The 24,168-nt window shown below is 40.2% G+C and overlaps 1 protein-coding gene across 3 annotated transcripts in view; it reads right to left on the bottom strand.

Annotated features, from left to right (window-relative positions):
- Nucleotides 1–228: 228 nt before the first annotated feature.
- The window catches only part of hdac4 (histone deacetylase 4), a 73,105-nt gene continuing 49,165 nt past the window's right edge, over nucleotides 229–24,168 (bottom strand). For all 3 annotated transcript variants that reach the window (XM_061841884.1, XM_061841885.1, XM_061841886.1), the window contains exons 20-26: nucleotides 24,037–24,156; nucleotides 23,823–23,920; nucleotides 16,761–16,879; nucleotides 15,344–15,477; nucleotides 5,434–5,518; nucleotides 5,164–5,302; nucleotides 229–4,293 (exon numbers count right to left, since the gene is read on the bottom strand). In XM_061841884.1, coding sequence (XP_061697868.1) covers nucleotides 4,254–4,293; nucleotides 5,164–5,302; nucleotides 5,434–5,518; nucleotides 15,344–15,477; nucleotides 16,761–16,879; nucleotides 23,823–23,920; nucleotides 24,037–24,156 — 735 coding nt within the window. In that variant the 3' untranslated portion in view covers nucleotides 229–4,253. The remainder of the gene's footprint in view (nucleotides 4,294–5,163; nucleotides 5,303–5,433; nucleotides 5,519–15,343; nucleotides 15,478–16,760; nucleotides 16,880–23,822; nucleotides 23,921–24,036; nucleotides 24,157–24,168) is intronic.

Below are 24,168 nucleotides of genomic sequence, written 5' to 3'. Positions count from 1 at the left end.
GTAACGAATAAAGCGCTCAACATTGGTTCCACTGCGGGGAGGCGGGGGGGGGACAAGTCGCTTATTTTCATCAGACAGGATCACTCCTCTAAAACAGGAAGTTTTAAACGTGTCAATGACAAGGATAATGTTTAAATTGTGGATGAACTGTATATACTAGTACGTGTGTGACATTGTGATAGAGTAACAACATAAAATAGATGAGGTTTGTGAATTGTAAAATCCAGATTTAATAATGGTCTCGGGTTTCTTGAATTACTAAAATGTAACAGGTGCCATATAAAACGCATGTTCTTCTACAATCAAAAGAGAGACAGGAAAAGACAGGGTGAATTTGGAAAAGTACAAATATGTGCGTGACTACACGAAGCAGAGAGGCCGACGCGGTGCCGCGGGAACGAACAAGTCCAAAAATGTGACCGGTGACCAAAAGACAACCCATAAAAAGCACAATTTGACAGCAAACTAGAACCAAAGACAGCAAACGGTGCCTTCAGTAACTGTACCCCCCCCCCCACCCGACAAAGGGCCCACTACATGTCATGTATACATACATACTTCGTTATAGAATATAATCATTTCTTTTTCATATATATAACTCTACTATGAACAAACAATACACAATTGTATACAAAGTAGAAACATCTCCCCACACAAAAAAAAACCCTCAGTTCATTTCCAGCCCCTCATCAGTCTTGTCAGCTTTGCAGTGTAACACAAGGCAATATGAACAAAATATACAAAATCATTAAAAAACAAAAAATACACACAAAAAAAAGTCACGACATCCCAACGGAGAGGAGGGTGAAGCAAAGAAAAGCATGTGGCAGGAATATTGAGAGCATTCATGTAGAAACATTAGCAAATAGCCACAAATTCCACATCTGCGTTCTAACTATCAATTGTGTGTTTTTTTTTTTTTTTTTAATGGAGGCAACATCAAAGGGAAGAAAGTAGCTGCCCAGAGATTTTTATTCTTACTTTAATGCAAATAATGCACTTTCCGATAAGAAATGTGGAGACATTATGATTGCCGTACACATACTTCCAAAATTTGATGATCTTAGTGTAATTATATTTAATTAGAGTGGTGCCTTGAAATACGATGAAGCTGACATACAAGTTTTTGGCGATACAAGCCATCATTCGGCCTATTTTTGCTTTGACTTTTGAGCAAAATTTGAGATACAAGCGCTGTATGGTCGCAATAAACTCAACGTGGCAGATATAGATACTAAGCAGAAAAAAAGACAAAAATAACCAAATATCTTAAAATCTGATTGGATTATTATATAACAAACAAAGCAAAAGGGCATGGATGGGCGAACAAATAGCATTATGTCAAGTTGCTAACCTTTTTACAATGGATATTTGAACACAAGAGAGGAGCAACTTAAGTAGACAGATATAACAATGCAGGCATATATTGTTTATCTTCTGTAAAGCAATACTAATACCAGGTTATTGAGGAGCTCCATGTACAGCCATGCATTGTCTGAGTTGCTTATTCTCACAAGGGTTCTGGGACTGCTGGAGTCTATCGCAACTATCTTTGAGGAGTAGGCCGGGTACACCCAGAACTGGTCACCAGCCAATCGCAGGGCACATTTGCACCAAAGGGCAAGTTAGAGCCTTCAATGAAGGCATATTTTGGGGATATGGGAGAAAACCCATGCAGGCACAGGGACAACATGGAAACTCTGCACAGGAGGGGCCGGGGTTTGAACCCCGGTCCTCACAACTGTGAGGCAGACACTCCAACCAGTTTTCCACCATGCCATTGCTCCACGTACAGTATTCGATTATACTGGTTCCAGGCCAGGGTGCACATACGCAAAGGAGCAGCACAATATCCATTGAGTTAAACCCTAAAAATGTGGCAAAAACACTTTGACATCTTTACAGAGTCCATCCATCCATTGTCCAAGCCGCTTATCCTCACAAGGGCAGGGGCATATATTGATATCATCACTGAGCAGGACTTGATCCCACGCTGCCCACACTAAAGTCAGGCGCGTGTACCACTCTACCATCAGTGACTTGACTTCTTTTCATTCTTTACAAATGTTTTCCGAAAGTACAATATTTGAATGCTATTTTTCTAAATAAAAAGACATTCCAATTTTTTGGGGGGATTCCGAATTAATGGTGCAATAATTTTGTTTTGTTTTGAGTTACAGACATGGTCATGAAACAACTTCAATTCGTATCTCAAGGCACCACCTTCTAAACTCTTCATTGACAGGCTCAGGAACCAAAGCGTAGCATACGTTGAGGCTATACAAGGAAAAAAAAAAGGTGATTATGGAGCGAAAAAAAGAAAAAAGGGGGTGTGACAGTATTTGATGTACACACACCTGCCACATGCTGCAACATCTGACATTTGGCGAGCAGATGTTGAAGCAGCTGCCCCCTTTGCAACCTCCCACGTGGTATATCGTGGAAACCACGGTGTCATAAAGAGGAGGCCATTGCCTCTTTCCAACCTCAGATGTTAAAACATTTACTGGGACATCGTTTTTATTTAAATATTCACAATATTCTAACTACACTGTGTTCCACATTATCAGGCATACAGGTGCATTTTCGTAAATTTGAATTTAGTCGTTCAATTCAACAAGTCAAACTGAAATTCAATACACACAAATCAAAATATCTGTTATTTTTTCCAACGTGGATGCTCATGAAAACTGCAATCAAGTGAAAAGTCAGAAATATTTGTAAAAATAAGTTGATTTTTACACAAAAAATTAAACTGGAATTGGCATTTTCATATGTTCCTGATGTTAACTGAATCTGTACATGATCTTCATTTTTAAAAATTGAACACGTCAAGTTTACTTCTTGTAAAGTCCTTAATCACAAAAGACTCTGAAAGGACTTCACAGCTCATCCCAATTAAAAAAAAAAGTAAGAAGCATCCTGTGGTCTAAACCACATGACTGTTTGCTGTTACTGTCCATTTTCCTCAAGAGTCAATTTGATTTACAGTGAATACATGATTTGGGATCATAAAATTAGATTAATTTTATTGATCGAAAACTGATACGTTTGTTTGGCGTGCAAAATTACATTTTTTTTCTATTCCACGTCATTATGCACAAAATAAGAAAAAAAAATATCCATTGAGGAAAAAGGAAAGCATTTTAGTTGACACGCACACAGTCATACAAAAATTAAATTTCTCCTGTGTCTCATTTGAGGTTGTAAATATTGCCTCCAAGAGTTGCTATTTGGAGGTATACTAGAGTAGACATTTATAAAGATACTACAAAGGTTCTCAACAGGGTTCCGGTCAGGGGATGATGTATTTTTTTCCCCTCCCTTTCAAATGTTTCTTTAATTTAAATCAGTAATAATTTGGAACACAGCGTACTGAATCTGCTCTTTTACAGTCCATTCTACTTTGAACTACCTCCCACCAAATCCATTGGCGGATTGGCCCTGACCATCAAGATGAGAGCAGGAAAAAAGAAGGTTGGAAATAAAAGGAGACGTAAGCCTTGCTGCAGGGAATTCAAGGGAAACAAGGAAAGTTCGTGGCACTAATATGCACACTCTGGACCATTCGGCAATTCTTGTAGAATTTTTTTAAGGCATAGTTTTTTAACCAAGTACCCCAAAAATCCATATCACTTAAAACAATTGAAAAAAAGGCACAAACAGTTTTTTTTCCTTTCCATATCATTCATTTTGAACACCTGTGGATCATACAACACATTGGAAAAATGTGACCAAATTGATCTCTTTCTTTCAGAAAATAAACAAAAAAACAAACAAACAAACAGGAATGTTCTACCCTTAGTGCAGAATCACATTCTTCATATCCTCTGGTGGGTTCTGATGAAAACACGCACACACGGAAAAAAAATAAAGATTACAAAAAGCAGGATGCACATGTCCGCGCAGGATGTATTTTTGACTGGAATTAAAAAAAAATGTACATAAGAACACCTGTCTAGTGTTTGAAAAGTACTGGCACTAAAGGTTGCGGAATGGTGGTCTGTTCCACTAGTTTACCCTGGTTAACTAGTTGACCCTCACGTCGATTTGTACACATCAAGGTAGATTTACATGATAATGCATTTTACGTATTCTGATCAGTCTCTGCGTGTCCCGTCCACGTCCTCCTCTCCACTATAAGACGGCATCTCGATATGAAACGAGCAGAGTCGTAGAGTGGTATTGAGAACCGTCGGGATGCGTGGGGGGGCCACGCAAAGTCTCAGTGCGTCAAAGGCAACGAGGCCTCTTTACATGGGGGGGTCCTCTTCCATCGGTTCGTCTTGAGCCCTGTGGACGGACACAAGTAGAAATCAAAAGAAGTCTACCGTTGTGGTAAATGGGGGTTGAACGGATGACTCGATGGGTCGGGGAGTCGACTTGACCACTCTGCAAGGGCAGTTATAGCTTGAAATCGAATAATCGCCAATCACATGCAAACCTGACTGAACAGACTCAACAGGTGCTCAGTCAGAGGAGCAATCCAGCAGTGGCGCTGCGATCAAGTGGAAATACTTGACTATACATGAGTTCGTAGCAAGGTCACTTACAAATATGTGTTAGGGAATTCACCAAACACCCTCCTCTAACAATCAAAAGAGAGACAATATCTTAAAGTATCTACTGTAGCATTTTCTTAGACCATAAAATGAAGCCAAGCCGTGATTGAAAAATAACCCGTTATAAAGGTAAAAGGTTAAATGTAAAAAAACAAACACACATCCAACTAGCGTTTCTCTCAACTGCCAGACTGTTCAAGTGAAGTGAAAAAAAAATGGAGCAACGAAGGTAAAGTAACGCCCTGGCATGTAGACAAGGAGAGCTGAATCACTTTCAGTCATTTATCGAATGGGACAAGCAGCCAAACTCATGAATAAAATATATCTGCTTCAACACTCTGTGTCATCACCAGGCTTTCCACACCAGGATGAGAGGCACTAGCAACCAGCTCGCTCACACGCTAACAGGCTTGGGCCCTGTACTGTAATAATACTTCGCATCTGTGCCAGATAAAGACTTGAGGGGGCACGAGTTCGTCATTAAGTGTAGTACAGTAGCTGTTTATATGAAGGCACAAATATAAAACAATCACATGGAGAACAGTTAAGTTTTTAAACATCCAAAAGTTTAGTGCTTTCTACCAAGCTAGCATAAACGTACTTTGCGATGTGCTTGTTGGCGACGGACAATGAGGCCATAGCAGAGACAGTTTCGGCCTCATCCGCATCTCGTCTTAGGGCTTCGCTCAAAGAGCGACCGAGCGTGGAGGCAGAGCGTTGTAATGAGCGCCAGTATTTACCTGCGCAGAACCGAGACAAGAAAAACGGCACTATGTGAGCCAGTTTGTGGTTACGTTTATGGATACTTTCTTCATCTTGCTAACAATCAAGTATGATGGCACATAGAGGAAGGGAGATGGAATTTACTCACTGTGAGCTTCAAGAACTTTCTCCATTGAGTGAACAGCATTGGCGTTTGGTCTCTGATGCAACACCTCATCTGGAATGGGCTCCAACTGAAATAAGCACAACATCCTAACATGAAAACTCAACTTGTAAAACTAATGGTTGGATCCATTGGCTACGTATGTGAGATGTAGTTTCACAATTATTATAAATTACAGTGACTTAGTCACATGCAGAAATATGGGACATTTCTTGAGAATAAGTGAGAGGATGTATGCCTGCCTGCTAGTATTATATAGTCTGTCTACAATTTTTGCTACCGTTTGTATAAATAGATGTTGCTTAAAGGCTTATAGCTACCACAACATTGATGGTAGTTTCGTTAGGCAGTATAAAGCCATTTTGCATTGTGTGTTAGCATTAAGCTAATGGACTTTCCCAAGGTAGACATCTGGTTGTTTTTTTAATTACTTTGTTTTGTATTTGGTTTGACTGTAAACGGGAGTAACAGATAGCTATAAACCTCTGAAGTCTCTTTTGGAAAAAAAGACGTAACAACCAGCATGATGCCCAAATTGTATGTACACGTGTCAACACCAAGAAGTTACAACACAGAAATTATTACATAAACAATACAAATATTAAATATTACGTACAGTTTAGTTGGATTGATGCTTTTCCAAATTGAGTTTAATGTGGGTGACCTCCAAATTACTCAACTGGTCGCCATTGGCAATTACTACATTTTCGGCATGTAATAAATACACACCAATGAACAGGAGCAAATTCAGAAGATGAAGACAGGGAGTATTATTTTCATATTTAGCTGTGTGTTTTTAGCAAACAGTGCTGAATACGTCATCGAGTCGTGTATTTCAATGACGTCAACTTTCCGTTGAAATCTGATACGTATCAGCTTTGCAACCACATTTGTAAGAAGTCTGATTCTGATTTGAAAATGTAATTCTTCATTTCTCTTTACAGTGCCACGACATATCTCCCAACTGTGAGCAAAAATCATATTATTGCCTGAACGCTGCAGCCTTTAGACCAGTAACCTCACTTGAACTCTTGTTCCCTCCAGCTCACCTCTGGAAATGGACGACAGGCCAAGAGGTGGAGAACCAACTCAAGTTGCTGACACAGTATTTAAATGGTCTCCGGCTCCACACCTACTCGGGAGCCCTACTAAGGCAATGACAAAAAAACAAAAAAAAAACCTACAATATGCTCTTTGTACTGTGACCCAACCCAAGGTCACATAGACATGGAAAGTGCCTGTGCACACCAAAGTATACATGTGTAGTCTACAACATTCACATACTTTCTCACCAATTTGGTCGGAACACACATAATGATGCATCCCTTACAAATCAATCAAGTGGATTAAAAATAGAGTAAGAAATACCGACACACAAAGACGACGTTCGTATGGGGCATTGGTAGGCGAGAGCCGACCACGAGGAAGATGTCAAGGGCCGTTGGCTTTCTTCAGGAAGGTCAGAATAGTTCTTTTAATTTGAACAAATAGCATGAGGGAGGGGTGCGTAGGGGAAGAAGGAAGAGGGAGTGCGCAGAGAAGGATACTTTAATCCCGCCGTGTCACGCCACACGACATCATGTGCACGGGAATGGACAGGGGACTGGACCGTAGATACGCATGATGTGTCTTTATCATTTACAGGGTAGTTGGTGAGCATTTATTTAAGTGGGGAAAAAAAGTTTTCTTCAACTGTTCTGATGGCAAAAGTCCAATATCTTTGGATTTGAAGACTAGACTGAAGCCATCAATTGCTGCTGGATTATCTCGGTTTACAGATATGAAATAGTTGTAGACTCGATTGTGTTATTGATGATCCCATCAATGAATCAAGTAATCGTATAAAAAAATTATCTATGCCTGTGAGGTAAAGGTATTTTTATTTTTTTGCCCACTTGGGATCTACATCTTTTATTCCACTGTAGGAGCTGTGACTTTGACTATGTATGGCTTTAAAATTGGGGGCCTGGTCTGGTTATGTGACGTTTGTGTCAGTGAATGAAAATGTAGATGGCTATTGTTAGCTCAGATTAGCAGACGGAAGTTAAACATGAGTCCATGTGGACAAATGATCTCTGTGAAGCTTCAAGGCAGGCATTTTGCCTCAACCTTTATAAGTGATCGAAATATTATTTTTATTTGATATTTTTTGTGCATTATACTATATCAAAGGGTATTTGTAGTGCTTCATTCCAAGCGTGGACCCATATACAAGATCAAAATTGATCATGTTAAGCTTCCACTGTACAGTACATCACTTGGAGAATACCTCAGCCTGGCCTCCCCCACCAAAAAATACTGTAAATACACATATATAAATATATATATATATATATATATATATATATATATATATATATATATATATATATATATATGTGTGTGTGTGTGTGTGTGTGTGTGTCTAGAATGTGTATAAAGAGTGCAGACTCAAACAACAAAAAAAAACATTTTTAAGGATGCTGTCATTTATTTACATATTTCTCACTTTGATTCTGGTGTTTTGTTTTCTTACACAATGGCTGTGAAAGATGGGGGATTTATTACTATTCAAAATTTGACCAATAAACTACATCTGTACGTCTGTCAAATTAAGCAGGCATTTTTTTGCACAATGCTAAGACTTTTATCAATAAGGTTAAATGTTATTTTAAAATTACCTGTAAAGTTAAAGTTTTCAATAGTAACCATATGACAACTGTATGTGAACGTTTCCAATATTTTTGCTATGGGAGAATTGATTGTAAATACAGAGAACTTGATAGTCAAAAGGTTTCAAGGTGGAACTTACAAGTTCTGATCTCAAAATTTGAAAACATAAACATGAAAATACATTGTGACATGCCTAACATCGAACCAAATCTTCTCTCGGAGTCCTTTGAAATGATACCGAATGAATTTATGCAAAAACCCTTTTCAAAAACAGCGTCATAACAGTATATTACATACATATATTATGTGGGAGTTGGATATTATTTAGAGAGTACATAGACTTGGAAGTCATTGCTCCAACCTGTGAGGAAGACCTATTAAACAAGTAGGAGCATTGGGACAGGACAGGAGTATCTGACACCAGCACACGTCAACTTCATTTTCATACTTTGGGTCAGAATGTGCCAGAAAAAGAGATTTCTCCACAACAAATTCTCCAAGCTGTTGCTGAGGTCTCCAAGCATCACTATTTTGTTCTAAAGCTACCTTCTGATCCTTCGGGCAGGAGCCCAAAACGACTTGCCGTAATGTTGCCTCGCTTGCTTGAGCTTTCTGTCAAAGCAAGGTCAGGGGTTCTCTGGGGTTTCGGGGGCTCACCTCAGAGAGCGCTTGGATGGGGGTTGGGGGGGGTGGGGTGGGGTCAGTCTGTCGGCGTGATTGACAGCTGGGCCCCATGCTTATAAACTTTAATGGCTCATGTCAGGGTAGTTTGGGGGCCCCCACCTGGCAGGAATGGCAAACACATATATTACGCGCTATATAGAAGCCTAAAATTGCCAGAGTGACATCAATCCATAGTTGGAATGAAAAGGAGAAGATGACAATCAATGGTTTGCAAGCGCTTCTGTGACACAGTGACTGATGTCCTGGCAAAGCGAAGTGAGACATTGCGGAAAGCCACGAGCTAAGACGCGAGGAATGTGCGCCGGTATAAACATTCCAGGGGGAGGCTGAAAGGAAAACAGTGGAAAGAGGTGGGATTCCACTTGTTCAGCAAAAGAAATAGGCACACAAGGCGTCCATTGTTTACTGTTATGGTCGCGTACATGTGTTACCAGTCACCAAAACCTGTTGATTATGTCATGCTAACTGACCGAGGTAATAGCCTGTACCGTACAAACCAGGTGATCTTTTTCACTGGTGGGCCAGAAGGTGAATAGTCAGGCCCCCGAGAGGGGACAGGTGAATTTGAGGGTCTTACTGTAACTGGTGGGAAAAGACACTGAAAAACTCAGACAGCCCTTAGCAATTAGCATATTAGCCTGTTGTTTATCCAGTCACCGGTAAAAACTGTGAATGTAAATGTGGCCAACATCTGTTTGCGAGCAATCATTAAATAATTGGAAGTTCAGTAAAGTAAACATAGTTCAATATTGCGGTCACCAACACATCACTCACGAGCTATTTAACTAGGGGGACTTCAGCATTATGCGCTACATTGATGTCGTGGCTGGGGTAACACCGTCTGTAAAATTCACTTTGTGATGTTTTCATCCCTCTTTTTGTTAATTTGAGCTGTTTTCAAAAGAAACCTAACTCTCATTAGAGCGCGGCTTGCCCTAACTTTGCAATAAAAGCGCAAATATATTTTTCACACTGGTGAGCAATAAAAGACTGGAAGTACAATTTATATAGACGATGTAGAGAGGTCACTGAGCACAGATTAGGGACCATTAAAATCAGTCTTTCTGGATAGCTGAATGCTATCAAACCCTTTCCACACATCCTGATTTCCTATTAAATAGAACGCTGTTACAGGTTCTGCTGTTTTATAGATATTTTCAATACACATTTCATCTTAAACTCATTCAGTGCCAGCCATTTTAAAGCATTCTGACCAAACAAAAATCGCAAAATCAGCAGGTGCTGGATTGCGAATATGGAGGTGTCCACTGTATAAGCACTGAACCTACAAAAGGAAAGTGTAGACTCGGTTCTTTCAACAGAAAACTAAGTTTGTGTCGACACAGAAGAACATGGGCTGTTTTTACGGTGCCCAAAACCAATTTCTAGACAACAAGCAGTGAAAAGGAAAACTGTTTGCTTTCATGGCACCTCAGACCGTAAAACAACAAGATCAACATTAACAAAGGAATTTTGATGGCAAAATGTTTATTTTCAGATATACAACTCTGTGAGTCTGACTCACTCCATGGCTGGAGTTGAACTTCATTGGCTTTTTTACTTCAATGGAATTCATCATTCACTCCATGAACTGATCTTTTCCTGTGATTGTGACTTTTTCTTTTTTTTACTGAAACACATACCCCATTTCAACTCACTCTATTCAAGTCTGAGGTGCCCAACCTCATCTGTCTTCTGACATGTTGGCATTTCTTCCCATATGGTCTACGCCACAAGACGAGATTCACCCCAAATCTTTATCTTCTTCTCAAAAGGTGTTCTAATGTCAAGTCCAAGGTGATGCAACACTGTCATCCACCTACAGGGATTTGTGAGACATTATCGTGGTTGACAGACCTGAGTTTCAAAGACAAGCTGAGCTAGACCTTCCTTCACGCCTTTGCATTGAAAAATGTAGTTAAAAATATTTTTTTGAGGTAGTAAAATGGGATTCCAATCCTCCAATATAAACCTCCATGCCAGTGAATCAATTCATTATGAGGCTGTCGGCAATAATTATTATGCTTCATACATGTTGCCAAGTCGTGACAGGTTAGGGCAGGAGAAGAATCTGAGGAATTCTACTATAAGTTACATATTGTCTGATGATTACTTGTCCAGAAATGGGTGCATACAGCAATGGAGAGTACTGGATTGATCATCTAAGACGGGGGGGAGACAGCCAAAAACTCTACCACCGCGAAGCTTTCTCCGTCAAGCTCAATGCACCGTTGATGTCTTCCAGCCACATTTCATATCCATTACAGAGACCTTCACTGATATTATGATAAAGGTACTTGTTTTCTGTTTTGATGCTATCTGGGACCTTTCAGGCTTTTTTTTTTTTTTTTGCCGTCAGTTATCAAAGCTCCGAGTATCTGAATGTCCTGCCTTTTTGTTTCCCCCACAGCTGACTGACATCACCAGGAAATCAACACACCTACGTTGAAAGTGGCACATTGGTAACGGTTTAAATATTCTTAGTCTGTGTTAGTTTTCAACGTATTTGTGAGTTGAAGCTGAAATCACATTTTGATTCGCTGTCCGTTTTTAGAAAAAACAGATTTATTATTCTTTGTTTTTCAACACAGGATTAGACTGGAGCCTGCATTTTAGTGTCATATTTGTTTTTTTTTTCTCTTTTGGGAGTGGCCGGGTTGTGTTCAGGAGCCCTACAATACATATCAGTTCATTCAGTATACTGTACATGCTTTCCGAAATTAGTGGGTTATGGGTCATTTTGATGTCTCTAAAAAGGCAGTTCAGTGTTTGGAAAAATAATAACAAACTGCCATTGCAAGAGGGAAATTACAATCTCCTTGATTGTAGGTATTATGTAAAAACAACAAAAAATATTCATAAAGCAGCATGGATTACAGCCAGTTTTCCTCACTCTCCACTTCAAACGATTACCGCATTTCCCCATCCGATCAGATCCCGAAGCCCGCGCTGACCCCGCAGAAGGAGGTGTGAGGGTAACCGCTTTCAGATGTGCATCATCGACGGGGCCCCGAGTGCGCGGGCGAGTCGGGCGTCCTGCAGGGCCGAGGCAATTGACGCTCAACGCCTCCTGCCTATTTTCGAATTTTCAGCTCTGGGCGGCACTCATCCAGTGACCTCCTTTAAAAAAAAAAAAAAAAAGCCGCCACGTCTGGTGCTCGGCAGGCCGCTGAAACCTTACACGCGCACCCCTTGATCCAATTCATTATTTTTGTAGCAGAGTGCATGTGACAGGAGTGTCCTTCACATGCAAAGTCCTCCGTACAAACTTAGCACAGCATCCCGACTTGCCGAGGCTGTCATTTTCGTCAGGCTGCTAATAAGTCTAACTCAAAGTTCTGATGAACAGATTTAAATTATGGATCATTGCAGATGATGAAAAATAAAATACAGTACAGTGAAGCCTTGAGATACGAGTTTCTGTGACCACGCTTGTTGCTCAAAACACTCATATCTAGAATCCCCTTTTTCATTTTTTTCATATTATTGCTGTAAACCATATATTGTTATCATATACAGTATCAGGGTGGTACGGTGGAGCAACTGGTAAAGCGTTGGCTTCACAGCTCTGGGGACCCGGGTTCGATCCTGGCCCCGCCTGTGTGGAGTTTGCATGTTCTCCCCGTGCCTGCGTGGGATTTCTCCAGGCACTTTGGTTTCCTCCCACATCCCAAAAACATGCAACATTAATTGGACTCTAAATTGCCCCTAGGTGTGATTGTGAGTGCGGCTGTTTGTCTCTATTTGCCCTGCAATTGGCTGGCAACAAGTTCAGGGCGTACCCTGCCTCATGTCCGTTAACAGCTGGGATAGACTCCAGCATTCCTCGGGATCCTCGTGAGGATAAGCGGTGAAGAAAATGGATGGATGGATATACAGTATCATTCCAGACATTTCACAACATCAACACGAATGCCACCACAAAATGATGTGCAATCTCCAGTTTAATCTTCTGAAAATGTTCCTATTGATTACGCTATGCATGGTAGGTTGAATTGAAGAGGCTAAATTGCCCGTAGATGTGAACGTGAGTAGGAATGGTTGTTTGCTTGCAAGTGCCATGCGATTGGCTGGCAACCAGTTCAGGGTTTACCCCGCCTCTCGCCCGGAAATAGTTGGAATAGGCCCCAGCACCCCCACGACCATCGTGAGGAGAAGCGGTACTTAATATGAATCATTGAATGATAAAAACAGTAGCGTCAGCCATCTATCATAAACTTTACACCCCCTGACCAAAGACTTTGAACTGCTCAAAAGCGAATGACTGTGGTTACATTATCTTTCCAAACTTTTCAAGACATAAATGATGCAATAAATAAAACCATGAGCAATGTCCTAGGCAGAAATGAATCGGAACACACTTACCTTCATGGCTGACGCACTTCTTTCTGCGCTGAACCAGCAATCCATTTTGAACAAATCCGTTAACTCAAATGTATCGGCCTAATTATTTTCACTCACTATGGTCTCAACACCATCCAGACTTTCACTCTTGACGCAACATAATGCTGCACAGCTCCTGCTGAGTGAGGAAAAAGCTGACACTTCACAGTGCACAAGTGTCTTTTCAGTGTCCAAGGGAGTTAACAGATAATAAAATTGGTTAATAATGTGTAAAAATAATAATAGTGTCAGGGAAGGTCAACACTATCAATTTGTGGGGACAAAAGTTTTTTGATCAAATTAGGCTGTATGCGGTTTCTGTCCAACAGCATCCATCCATCCATCCATCCATCCATTTTCTTCACCTCTTATCCTCATGAGGGTCACGGGGAGTGCTGGAGCCTATCCCAGCTGTCAAAGGGCAGGAGGCAGAGTACACCCTGAACTGGTCGCCACCCAATTCCAGGGCACATAGAGACAAACAGCCACACTCACATTCACACCTAGGGGGAATTTAGAGTGTCCAGTTAATTTTGCATGTTTTTGGAATGTGGGAGGAAACGCGAGTGCCCAGAGGAAACCCATGCAGGCACGGGGAGAACATGCAAACTCCACAGAGGCGGGTCCAGGATTAAACCCGGGACCCCAGAACTGTGAGGCCAACGCTTTTACCAGCTGATCCACCACGCCGCCACGGCCCAACAGCCACCATATGAACAATGAGGCACATTATTTAAAAAGTTACAAGACACACACAGGTGCTATGCAAACAGTGACACCATCTTTGTCACTGAAGACTTCAGTTTATTTTCTACCACAACACAGTAGTCCCTCAACAAGAAAAAGAGTTATCTTAGTTATATAATCCAGACCAGAGGGAGAACATGAGCCCCTACGAGAAACCACTTCAGCTTCTCCATCAGCTCCAAGAAAAAGTGGAGGCGGCTTCTGCGAGTCGCTATCCTGTTGGGTGCCATGAATCACAAAGCGGCGATCCAGAATCCAACCTACACACTCCCACAATTAACCTTTTGCATGGAAAGCCTCTCCAACTGGTTTGTTTCTGTGTGTGTGTGTGAGCCTCTGCTGACTTCCTGTCAGAGTGAAGGACTCTATCTGTACGTTGGATTTGAGCATAATCTTTAATGCAGATATATTGCAGAAAACTGAATGGCTTTTGTACAGAAAGTTGGGTCCTTGGAGTGCTTGTCCACCCATCAAGTGTGAAATTAAGGACCCAAATATCTACCAAATTTTGCAAATGTGTCTGACAGTAGTAGCCCTTCTGAAATTTGATCAATTGTGACACTAAGTTCTACCAATTCCAAGCCATAACCAGGCTACACAATCTGAATATTTGAAAAATGATCATGTCAAAGCCAAAACGTAAGCCGAGCTGAATAAAATGTTGTCGGATGCGTAGAACAGCGTTAGCGCTAAGTGGCACCTAACTGATTTCTGGGTGAAATTGTCAACACGTTGCTGGGTACGGTAGAGCTCATGCTCATACGTCATAAAATCACGTGACATCGCCACATTGCCGGTCAAACAAAGCATTGTTGCAAGTTAATTTCCTTGAGACGAAATGAAAATACGTCTTAAAGCACGACATCCAGTGTTTTGTCTGATACTGTTAAACATTTAGAAGGGGATAATAAATGAAAGTAAGTAGAAAAAATAGAGGACTTGGGATAGAGGACCCATATTTAATGCTGAAGTTGAAGTTTTCGCTGATAGTTGATGAAAGTGGGGTGTTAATTCGCTTCCGCTTGTCTAGGTCAACTGGATATACGCATGTATCTGGTGAGTACGTCATTGAGATTTACATAGAAAAGTTTGAAAGCACACACAGAAATGGTATTTAAACACATGGAAATTTAAGTTGTGAAAAAAATGCATAAAACCTTCAAAGTTCATCACTACTTACAGCACATCCTTATCTGTAAAAAACTGTTGCACTTCATCATTGCAACTTTAACGGTTGTTATTATCATTTAACCAGTGACACTATTTAAAACCACACCCAGATTAGATGTAGTGAGAAAATTAATCTAATTACGCATAATTGGTTGTACGCAAGACAGTTGGTGAGTATTTTGTCAGGATATTTTTTTTAGACAGTAATTATCCCCCCCCTCTTTCCATCCCTCCCTCTCAAGCCCGGCTCTCATCTTACCTCGTTGCCGAGCAGAGCGGAGACGCAGGCTTCAGACGCATCACATATGGCTTTGAGGTCATGGCCTCCCTCCAGGGCGAGTACCAGTCGACCGCCTGCCAGACCCATCAGCTGCCTGGTCAGGTAGCCGAAACCTGGATGCACAGGAAATGACAAGCCGAGAGAAGAAAAAGGAAGAGGGGGAGGGTATGAGTCGGGGGGAGGGGGGGGGGGTTGATTAAGCTCTCACTTCCTCTTTGGAAATTGATCAAAGAAAAAAAAAGAAAGAAAGAAAAGGGGGTCTGGGCATGGATTAAAATAAGGGTGACAATCAAGGAGAGGAAGAAAGGTGTTCTGTGGATTTATTAGAGCCTAAAACGTCTCATAATACGACGCACATTTCATGGTAATAGCTATATGACGCGCTGTGCTGGTCTGGTCAAAGCTTTTGATCTATTTTGGAGAGGAATTTCAATATATGGAATTACTCACATCTTTACCCCCCAGGGGCGCTTGGTTTATGAAGGATCAATGACCATTTGACGTAAGACAAAGTTGTCTATCACTAAACTACTCTAACGTAATAGTCAAATTAAAATTACAGGAAATTTTTCATGAAAAACACTTTTAAGTCAGAAATACAAAACAAATTAAGATGAAACAGCACAAATAAGTCAATAAAAATAACCGGGCTAGTCCATTGTACGACATATGTAACAGTTTTTTTCTTTTTCTGTGACCCTTGGGACATTCCATTATTTCAAAAGTTGTAGCATACGCTTTACACAATAATTACTAAAAACCTGCTTAATCAGGACATCAACATTGCAATATTAAGTTAATTGCACCAATAGATTCAATGGCAGGAAAATGCTGACGTATGAGCCAAATGTGAGTATGTGCTACATTATGTAAGTAGAAAATATCTACAAGTAATCATGTAGTATAGAGGGCCCTCCAAACTATGCACAAAAGAAATGTACCCAAACATACATTAATGCAGTAATAATAATTAATTAGAAATAATATAATTTGCAATTAGTAATAATTACAATAATAATAAATTAGTAATAATAATTAATTATTATTGAGAATCGAATAAAATAATTAAATAAATAACAAATAACATAATTAGTAGGTATGCCACTAACTTGTGATTTGTGACAATGTATTCTTACACTGCTGCGCCATTCATAATATTAAAAACGTTCCAGGTTCGTATAGTCATAAATAGAGGGCCTCCTGTAATTAAATTTAAAAGAATTATAGGTTTTATTTACAACTAAATCAGTTTCTGCCATATTGTTAGACAAAGGTTCCATTTTGGAAATAGAGCACATTCACATGGGCACAATATTAAATGGAACACAATATCATAATCATGTAATTAGTTTAGATTTCAACCAAAACAAATAAATTGCCTTCATTTGATACTTACATTTGCCAGTCAGTGTGTATCCTCCAAGAGGTGGAGCATGTCCATCCACCGGATCAAAACCAGAAGATACCAGAACAACGTCGGGCGCAAACTCATTGGCTATTGGCATCACCACCGTCCTACAAAGAGAAACGACAATGCAAATGGAGAACTTTTATAAAAATACGGTTCTGTATTCCTTCTGACAATATGAAAACTTGATCTGTACATCAAGTTTTCATGTACAACAACAAGTGATCTCAAATGTGGTTCCACCTGATGAGAAATTGTCTGACTAACTTTTTTTGTTTGGTCCTATTTGGCCGTATTTCATTGGTAGTTATATTTATAGTATTCACGTGAAAAGGCTGACTGAATGATACGGCCGCTGACAAGGCCAAACACCAAATGGTCCAAGAAACACAACATTTCCTGAGAAAAGAACCGTCACTCCACCCATTCCTGAGTGCAATCAAAACCACAAAATCCAGATCAGCAAATAATGACCCCAAAAAATGTATGATATTCCTGTTTGATGGGCTCAAACTGTCTGGAATTTTGAAATTGTTCTGTCATGTGAGGTAAAAGTCACTGCTGAACCCTCGGGCAGATTTACAGAGAACTGATAGAGATGAGGAAAAGCAATAATTCAGTTTTTGCCTCTCTCCAAATGTTTCGTTCTTCTTTTTTTTTTCTTTTTTTAAGAAAAAAAACACTCACAGCAGGAGGGTGCGGCATGTGTGCACGGAAGTGAAATTCACCACATGACTTTCTAGAAATGGTAATTTTGAAAATTTGGAGGCAGTAATACAAACTCCTTAAGTAGAAAGGAGACCAAGGGCAGTTATAATTGCATGTGTGTAAAGTACAGGAGATACTTCTAAAAGTGGATGGGTGTGGTGAATGACAACTGTGTTGACTGTAGCTCACGGAGTGCTTACAGATTATACGCACTATAGTTAATTGTGTATCAATAAGTGCAGTTTCAACATCTGAATTTCAATAGAAGTGGTACAAACCAATGGGGACAAATATTTTTTTTTATCACAAAACCATATAGCATGTTACTGTTTTTTTTTTTTTTTTTTTTTGCTTACCATGATTTAACATTGATGTTTCATTTGCTTCGTAAATTGCTACCGCAGGGCTAAAATGCGGTGGCTCCCGGAAACTTTTAGTGGCTCAGGCACCCAACACACATTTTTTTAAAGAGGTGGGAGCGGGTGGTGGACATTTAATTGTGTAATGTTGTCAGTGGGGAGCAACAGAGTACCGCAGGGTTCCAGTGTAGGTCCTCTATAGTTTAAAAAGGGCCTTAGAAACACGGTGACAGTTTGCGGATGCGCGGCACGCTCTTAACTCTGGGGGGCCACCGTTGCTTTTTGACTTTTGTTAACCACGAAATTACAACGCTATACTGGGAACACCACACCACACCCCAATCACCACCACCACAACCTAACATTCATACAGCTGTCTCGGTGAGGAACAAGGTAGCATTAGGGAGCTTTTGGGATTCAGCTTGTTGCTGCATCAGGTAACCTTGGAAAATAAAGTTGTGTAAAGAATAAAATGGGAGAATTTGAATGTGAGAAAGAATTGCAAGAACATCTCAATAAATTAGATTAATTGAAGCAAGAAATAGGGATGGAGTCTGAATGAGTCACCCTTGATGACAAAGGTGAATCACACACGACAGAATTCTAAAAGGGGAAGCAGTATAAACAAATAATGAATGACTACATGTATACGTTGGCACGATGTGTTGCATTGTACACTGAGCAAGTGACCCCTTTTACTTTGTGAATCCACCACGGGTTAATTTGGACTGACACGCGACGCACACGAACCTTGACTGCCATGTTTACTCGGAACTCTTCCGTCCACCTCTTCCAACCTTGAGCACTCGTCGAGACAATTTTGGTCCCGATGACAAAAACAGCTGGTGTGGTGACTCGTGCCTCCAACCCCACTTGAATAATATCTTTACAAAAATGTAAAAAAGCTACAGCGATCACTTTGCAGACTGGCATGTGGGGAGAAGACAATCTTTAAGGATAACAGTGCATGATTCAAAGACCATGTAGCTTATTACGGGTTAAAATGATATATTATGGCCATTTTTTATGTATGCTTGATGTTTTAATGGCTTGTATTAAAATAGTTAGATCCCTGGATATTTGCCCTGTCCATTAAGTGTGAAATTTGTGTTAGAGTCGATTGCACATGCCACATGTGTGGGTCAACAACACAAATTTAATAAGACGGCTTATACAACAATAATTTGGTTTACAATTGAGCCATTGCATTTGAGTATGACTAGCAAATATGTAGTACTCTCAAGTAGTCATTCCCGAAGCTTTTTGACCCAAAAAAAAAAAAAAAACCACTTAGCTATCTAAGTATGATGAACAGCATTATCATTTATTATCTATTCTGTAAAACGATAAAACTGCAGGGTGTCCGAGAAAAGTCACTCCACGGCCATCAGCAATTGGCAGTTTAGGCTTTGCAATTTTTTATATATCATTCCCTTGTCTAAGGCTTGCCAATTGACACTGCAGCAGCGTTATAAAATTGCTGGCACTAAGTTCTTCCGTCCCCGACTGCAGTTCAGCGCCACGTTGACAAACTATAGCCGTTGCACTGCTCCAACGCGTAATACAATTTACACTATCCATGGCAAGTTTGTCAAAACAGGATCTGCTTTCGAATAAACCACACGGGAGAAGGCCTGGAATTACCACCAGCGAAAGGCACACCAAATTGTACAAAGCCAGTGAATTGTTTCATATATATTTTCATTAGTGGTCGCAGTAGCAGGCCTTCTGCTGAATAGATTGGTAAAAACAGCTTCTGTTGAAAGAAACTTGCCATCTATAACGAGAATTGTATTACATATTGTAGCATTATGCCAGCCATAGAACCTCAAACTTCACTGCACTACATTTGAGGAAGCAATTAGTTCAACGATTGTTCAATATACTGTAATATAATATAAAAGGGTTCAGGGCAATCCAAAAAATGCTTGCAATCTGTCATCATCGTTAAAAGTGAGGAAAATTTGCAATTTTGGTCCATATTTGAGCAAGATACATGAAGTATAAGAATATGAATTGCTTTCATTGGCCAAATAAAACGATTTGGCAGGATGGATCTGGTCCCTGGAACTTGAGGTTGACAACTGTCCATTTCACCATCACTGACAATCTAATACGATTGGATAAATATAACTTTAGAACTAATATTTTATTTCCACTGAGGGATCCATTGACCCTTATGAAAGGCTTACATTAGTTATAAGAAAATGAACCGTACTGTAGGCCCATTTAATAATCTTTTAATGTGTGCAAAAAAAAAAAAAAAAAGAACTGCTTTGGTATAAAGTCCACCAAAAGCTGCCAACAAAAAGTAAAATTGCAAAAGCTTCAGGGCTTCCCCCTACGTTCATAAAAAAAAAGAAAAAAAAGTGGAGTAGAGCGGGAGACGAGAGAGGGAATAAGAGAGTTAAAAAAAAAATCACTCACACGCACACTAACACTTCAAAGCCATGTCATCTGGCTCGGAGGAGAGCTGTTTTGAATTAAGTTTAATTCTCCTCCCCTCTCATTGAGCAAGTGAAAGGAGGTAAGTGAGAGAAAGAGAGAATGAGAGACAGCGAGACAGAAAGAGAGAGCGAGGGAGAGAAAGAGAAAGAGAGAGAGAGAGAGAGAGAGAGAGGGTGCGCTTCTGGTTTTCATTAGAACCAATATTCTTATCTTTTTTCTCTGTGCTTTTCTTGCGGCTCCAACTTGATCCTTGCAAAAGCAACGTGGCACAGGCCAGCGCGAGGAGAGGAAGGTATGGGGCTCGCGGGCATGCATCCCAAAGAGAAAGAGAGAAAATAGCCAAAAAGAAAGAGAAAATCAAGGGAAGACAAGACTGCTGTGTGAGATCCCAAAAAATGTAACATTATGTCGCCGTCCTATATAATGATGTTCTCCCATCTTTAATCTAACAGGCCCTCGTCCAAATGAACCTCATAAAGTAAAAGTAATGATTACACATGTCACATTAACACCGTATAAGTGAATCCACATGCTCATCCATTCTGATGGCCATTATTTATAACGCCATAAGATACATATTTTTGTTGAAGGGCTCCATTATGTTTTTCAACAGGAATCCGCAGAGGAGGGTGGTGCCAGATTTTTTTATGAATATCAACTTGGCAAACAACAAATTTTTTCGGAACTTTGTAGATGGTGGTGTTTCAGCACATTAAATTTGAAATTAGCACAGCTTTCGTGTTGTAGATCAAGATTGGGGGTGAATATGTGCTTGTCCATTATGAGGGAGAGAAACGGCAACATGTTGGGAAGTGGGACAAGTTTGGGTACTGCACACACAAACAGAGCAAGTGCACGCATGGTAACAACAGAGTATGTACATGGTAATTGTGAGAAAAGAGGACGCAGTTCATGGCGTGAATGGCGAACGGTACGTAAAAAAGCGACTGACGTTCAACGTGAGCCACGTGGGGAGTCAACATTGCTCATGGGGTCTTTCACATTTATGTGGAGGTTTCTCTCGATAAATGAAGATTTTGATTTTGTATTTTTAGTTTTATACTTTGAGGTATCACAAAAGCAAAAATAAACTCGAGTCCAAGTCTTTGTTCTGCTTGATATTTGATAAAAAGCTTATTTTAACGCTCGCTTGGTCAGAAACTAGTGTTTGTGACAAAACCCACCAAATGTTCTTATGTGGATTACTCAAGAATGGAAAAAGACAGAATGAACTTTTTTTCTGGTGAAAGAACAAAGTGTAATCGTTCTTTTGATAGGTTTGCTGCTTACATTGTCGAGAACTAAAATATTCTGAGGGGGTCAGTCAAAATGCTCTAAAGTGGCTGACAATATGAGAAATGCTCTGAAAATGGCTGGCTGTCAATGAGTTATTGAGTAGATATGACTATACAGTCATGCAGTACAGCTCTGGGGTGCCAATATTTTTGAGCACGATTGTTGTATGCCTTCTCGCTGGCACTCACATTGTTTACAGGGCTGACTAGCATTGGATAGCAACTACAATCGATCCGTGATCTGTTTATTGCCTCGAGCCCTCCTGTGACCCTTGTGACGATAAGCCGCTCAGAAAATGGATGGAGGGATGCCTACCTCCCTTTAGACTTTGATTTCTAACTCCTTTGAAAATACATATTTTAATACATTTCTCAATGAACACAAGAACAATCTTCAAAATTTTTAAGATGATTCCACTCACGTTAATTTGCAAATCAGTTTTTTGTTGCGCGTAGTATATGACATGAATATATTGATTCTGAACGGACACTCGGCGGCACGATATGCAACTGGTTGGCACATCTACCTCGCTGTTCTGAGGACCTGGGTTCAAATCCAGCCTCGCCTATGTGGAGTTTACAAGTTCCCACAGTGCTGTGGTTTTTTTTTGGGGTACTCCGGTTCCCTCCCACATCCCAAAAACAAGGATGATGAATTCTCAGTCGGTGTGAATGTGACTATGAGTGGGTGTTTGTTTATATGTGCCCTGCCATTGGCTGGCATCATGTACCCTGCGTCTTGGCCAAAGTCAGTCGGGATAGGCTTCACCATACCCGAGACCCTCGTGAGGAAAAGCCAAAAATGAATAAACTGAATGAAAGGAAACTGGAGGTTTTCTTACATATGAGTTGGGGTTTTATGTTGAGCACTGTTGTTGTATCCGAACCCGTACTACCTGATAACAGAGTCATTAAAGTTTGGGGATCGAGAAGAATTTACTATTTGTTATGGAGGGACAACATACAGTGGAGCTATTCGATCCAATTCCTTAACGATTCTTTTTGAGTGAATGGAATTTAAGTCAAACAAATGAGCTTGTTTGCTTTAACTTTTTATTATATTTAATTCAGCACAGGAGATACATCATATCCAGAAGGTGCTCATAATCTGTTGTGATATTTTAAAAATATAAAAAAAGAGGAAGACGTACTTCTCAAAAATCATCAAGAGCCGAAAGAGCTTCATGCAGTTTTCTCAAACATAACTATTTTTTGATTCCTCTCTCTAGAAAAGGTTCTGTGTGCACTCTAATATGTTAGATTTAATGTAAAAAAATAAAAATAAAAAAAACATCTATCTGGATTACAGTACCAGGTTTTGACAACAAAGCAGAGCACGGTTTGATAGGCCTGATTTAGGCAGCCGCCATAGGCGCACATCCTGATCAAGACGAGGATAAAAATGATTGAGAGGGCGATCGCTGCGCGGTCTGGCAAGCGTTAAAAAGATATGGTGCGCTTCCAAAAGACTGCGTGCCCGAATGCTGCTCAAAGACAGCCGAGTGTTGGTTTCATAGCTGCCTTTTAAGAACCATTGGCTCATTTTCAGAGAGCGTTCAAACCAGTAGAAAACACGTACTTCTTTTAGACACCTCCACCAATGTGGACTTTTTATGTCTGCGAGGTTATAAATATAGTTACAAGTGGTATTTTCGGCAAAATTGAAATTTTATCTACTTTTATACAGACTGTGGAGTCCATGGAGGCTTAATAACTCAGTTGATATCGAATAACCTGCTAATTTCTGAAAATGTGTACATAAGTTACACCTCTTGTAGTTGTGTTATGTGTTGTGTTATGTCAGTAAGACTAATTTAAATAATTCATGCAAGCAGAAGTGCATTAATTTTAATTGGAGGCAAAGATAAAGATTAGCTAACAGTTAGCTTCTGATGGGCAGCAAATGTCAAAATTAATTTCCCGGTGAAGTTATCAACATGATGCGAGATGGGGGTAGTTTTGTTTGGGGATAAGTCTGTTGCATGCACCACATACACATATCTGCACACTAGTTGATAAATGTATGAACTTGAGTTTATGAAGTAATGCCTCGGTCTTGCTTGCTTGATTATAGACTCTGGGCCCTGACGCCTGCCTCCGAGTTGTCCCATTAGTTGTCATGGTGATGAAAGATGAACTCGCCATTGGCTCAAGATTATATGGAATGGGGTAAAAGGTCATTCAGTTGCATGACGTGATTTTCACAAGACAAGAAATATGGTTCTCTAACAGAATCTTACCGAAATGCTGCCAAGTACTCTGCATCACCCATGGGAGGTTCGAGTCCTCCAGTGAAGGCCATATTCACATTGAAGCCAATACCAGGGCCGCTGCCAACCTAAAGTTGTCAACAAACACTTGAGTCAGTGATGAATTAGTGAATAAATCTTTTTTTTTTTTTTTTTTTTTTTTCAAGAAAGACCTCTGTTGAACAGAGGGGATCAAGAGCAGTACTTCATCGGGAGCTCCGCTTCCAGGGAAAAAGTTGCCGTCATCGTAGCGATGCAGTGACAGGTAAAGAACACTTGGGTCCGTGTAGAAGGCCTGCTGGGTCCCATTGCCATGGTGAACATCCTAGTTTTGAAA

This window comes from Syngnathoides biaculeatus, chromosome 14 (genome assembly GCF_019802595.1).
Source record: "Syngnathoides biaculeatus isolate LvHL_M chromosome 14, ASM1980259v1, whole genome shotgun sequence".
NCBI classification, from domain to species: Eukaryota; Metazoa; Chordata; class Actinopteri; order Syngnathiformes; family Syngnathidae; genus Syngnathoides; species Syngnathoides biaculeatus.
The sequence above is the reverse complement of the archived record's forward strand: the minus strand, read 5'-3'. Positions and strand labels throughout refer to the sequence as shown.